The sequence below is a fragment of the Myotis brandtii genome, unplaced genomic scaffold, assembly GCF_000412655.1.
Source record: "Myotis brandtii unplaced genomic scaffold, ASM41265v1 scaffold70, whole genome shotgun sequence".
NCBI classification, from domain to species: Eukaryota; Metazoa; Chordata; class Mammalia; order Chiroptera; family Vespertilionidae; genus Myotis; species Myotis brandtii.
In genome coordinates, this window is record NW_005370741.1 from 866,214 (window position 1) to 869,302 (window position 3,089).

Genomic DNA, 3,089 nt, shown 5'->3' on the forward strand with positions numbered 1-3,089 from the left:
TGCAGGAGGCAGCCAATCAATGATTCTTATCATTAATGCTTCCATCTCTCCCTCCCTTTCCCTTCTTCTCTGAAATAAAAATATATTTTAAAAAATTTAAATAAAAGTCACACTACTAGCTACATTTCAAATGCTCAATAGCCACAAGTGTCTAGTGGCTACTATACTGGACAGCACAGAGACATTTTCATCATCACAGAAAACCCTACTGGGCAATGTTGTCAAGCACTGATGATTTCAGCCCAATGTGTAGAGAGTGTTTTGCCTGTAGACTCTGTCTTCAGTGCCAGGGAGGGAGCAAGACTGAGGGATTCTTTTTATCAGACTCCCAAAGAGCTAGGAGGTAAGGAAATCAGACAAAGGGGCCTGAAAATTTGTTATACTCCATCAGAGGCTGCAAGGACAGTTATATTAGCATAAAGGTATATGAGTTCATTGAAGATATTTGCTGCTTTATTGGGACTGAGAGCAGAGAGTTGATACTATAGAAATTTGACTTTGTGCTGTTTGAAATTTAATTTCTCTTAAAGTTTTCCTCCTGAAAATAATAACCTATTTAATCTGTTCTGTTAGAAAACAAGGTAAAAGAAAAATGAATTTCTTTTTCTGTACTCAAATCAACACTTCTGACACCAAATGTGTGGGTGTTTTTACACCAAGCATTTTTCCAATTCTTGGAGGACACCAACTGGGTGTCCAACAGTTGAGCTCAATGCTGATACCAACTGCCCTGAGTTAGTGCAGATTCCATAGGTTAAGGGCTCAGTCTCATAAGACTGTCCCCTACCCCAACTTCAGACACCAATCTCAAGTCCAGGTTGTCACCTGTGCTTCTGATGACCAACTATAAATTGGAGGTTCCCATCTTCCCTTCCTCAGGTTCAAAATTTTTCTAAAATGATTCACAGAACCCAGGAAAAGATTACTTACTAGACGACTGGTTTATTATAAAAGAATATAGCTCAGGAACAGCCAGATGGAAGAGATGCCTAGGGTGAGGTATGAAGGAAGGGGCATAGAGCTTCTGTGTCTTCTCTGGCTATATAACCCTTTCAGCATGGTGAACCTCTTGGTTAGGTTTTTTTTGTGTGTCTTGTTTTTTGTTGGGGTCCAACCCCAGCAGGTCCAGGGGTTCCCAAAGGTGTGGACCGAGTTGGCTAAGAAGGAATTTTTTTTTACCATTTATGCAAATTTTCTTTATTCAGATCTATTCCTGTTCATTTTATCCATGAATCCTCCTTACAGGAGTTCAATCGCAAGAAGCAAACTGCTGGACAAGCATCATGTTTCCCTCATGAAGACTGTTTTGTCTTGGAAGGTGTTCCTCTTCCTTCAGCTTCTAACAATGACAATACTTGCGCTCTCGGTCACGCTCTCGGTCTCGGTCACGCTCTCGGTCACAATGTCTCTCTCTTTTTCTGCTTCTCTCTCTATAATAATCATCATGACGATCTCTACTGCAGGATTTATGGCGCCGACTCTTTTCTCGTGATCTACTATGGTCCCTCTCTCTTGATCGTTCATATCTTGATCCAGAACCATAAAACTTGGATTCAATTCCATGAAGGCAATCTTGCAGAAAGCTAATAAGAACTTTGCAACGATCATCAGCAGATACTTTGGATTGTTTAATTAAAGAAATTGCAGTTACCAATGTCTCAATTGCACTCCCATAATCACCAGCTCTGGCATCAGACACGGCTCTTGAATTAGTACTGCTTGAGATTGCTCTATTTCTATTCATGATTTCTTCAAACTCAGCTTCACTCAGTGGAGTTCTTGCTGTATCCATTTCCCTTCCAGGAGGCCCATAGTCACCCCTATCATATGGCGGAGGTCGGCCATATGGATCTGTTGGTGGTGGATCCCGACTATCTGATGTAGGCATGCCGCTGTTAGTTGGTGGAGGAAAGAAAGCTGGGTTCACATGTGGAGCTGGCAGTGGGGCACCTGGAGGTGGTCCAGGAAGATGTGGAGGAGGAGCAAGTGTAAGGGGTGGCCCAAGAGGACCAGGTGGACGAGGTGGAAAGGGGCCTGGAGGTGGAGGTGGTCCCTGTTGTGGAGGTAGTGGCCCAGGAGGGGGGCCATAGCCTGGAAATGGCGGTGGAGGGCGATCTCTTCGATTAGGAGGCCCAGCTAAAGGAGGAGGCAGAACCTGACCAGGTGGAGGTGAACCTGGTGGGCCTGGAGGACCTAAGGGTGGACGTGGTGGAGTCTGTCCAGCTGGAAAAGGTGGGGGTGGCCCTCCTAGCCAAGGAAATTTGTCCCCACCGGGAACAGCCCCTGGAAAACGACCCCGTCCTCTACCACCTTGTGGAAATGCTGCACGTGAACTGCCTCCTGGAGGACCAGCTTTACCTTTCCCAGACATTTGTCCTGATTGTGCAGTTTTCCTGGATTGCATTTCAAATTGACTCAGGAACTGTTTATTGCATGGAGTTACAACAGGATTCTGACCATGAAGTTCTCTTTTAGGCAACAGATCCATTAACTTTTTTGAGGATGCTTCAGATCCAACACCAACAAGGGCAAACCCCTTTGATTGGCCATTTGCTCGGTTTTCCAAAAACTTTATCTCCAAAATATCATTTACTCCCAAAGAATGCACTGCTTCAGTTAAGTCTTCATCTGTTGTCCACCATGTTAGATTTCCAATATATAATGCAATTCTCTTTCCCGTATATGTATAGACAACATTCGGTGCTGCTCCTTTACCCACATCATCACCAACAGCTGGTGGGAGAATATCCATGTAATCCCGGTCTTCTGGGGCATCTCCATTATTTGCGGATGGAGAGATGACATCATCATACAAATCTATCTGATCATGCCCACCATATTCAGCTTCCTGGTTGAACTCTTCGTCTACATCTGCATAAATGTCTATGTGGTCCACATCGTCCACCATCTTCCCTTGGCCTCGGTGGCCGTGGCCGCCGCCGCCACCGCCTCCTGCAGGTCTAGGGGTTCCCAAAGGTGTGGATGGAGTCGGCGAAGAAGGAATGACATGGAGACAGCGTTCAGTTGATCAGCAGCCTAGCCAGGTTCTCTAGCCAGGATCTCCAGCCAGGTTCTGTGTCTAGGTTCTT

At 45.3% G+C, this 3,089-nt stretch overlaps 1 protein-coding gene across 1 annotated transcript; it reads right to left on the reverse strand.

Annotated features, from left to right (window-relative positions):
- Positions 1-1,252: 1,252 nt before the first annotated feature.
- On the reverse strand, positions 1,253-2,908 carry LOC102241108 (cleavage and polyadenylation specificity factor subunit 6). The gene has a single exon (XM_014529939.1). The coding sequence runs from the start codon at positions 2,906-2,908 to the stop codon at positions 1,340-1,342; it is 1,569 nt and encodes a 522-aa protein (XP_014385425.1). The 3' UTR covers positions 1,253-1,339.
- Positions 2,909-3,089: the final 181 nt, after the last annotated feature.

What these genes read in the sequence shown, in the direction of transcription:
- LOC102241108 (XM_014529939.1), bottom strand. Translation starts at nt 2,908, where the DNA reads ATGGTGGACGATGTGGACCACATAGACATTTATGCAGATGTAGACGAA.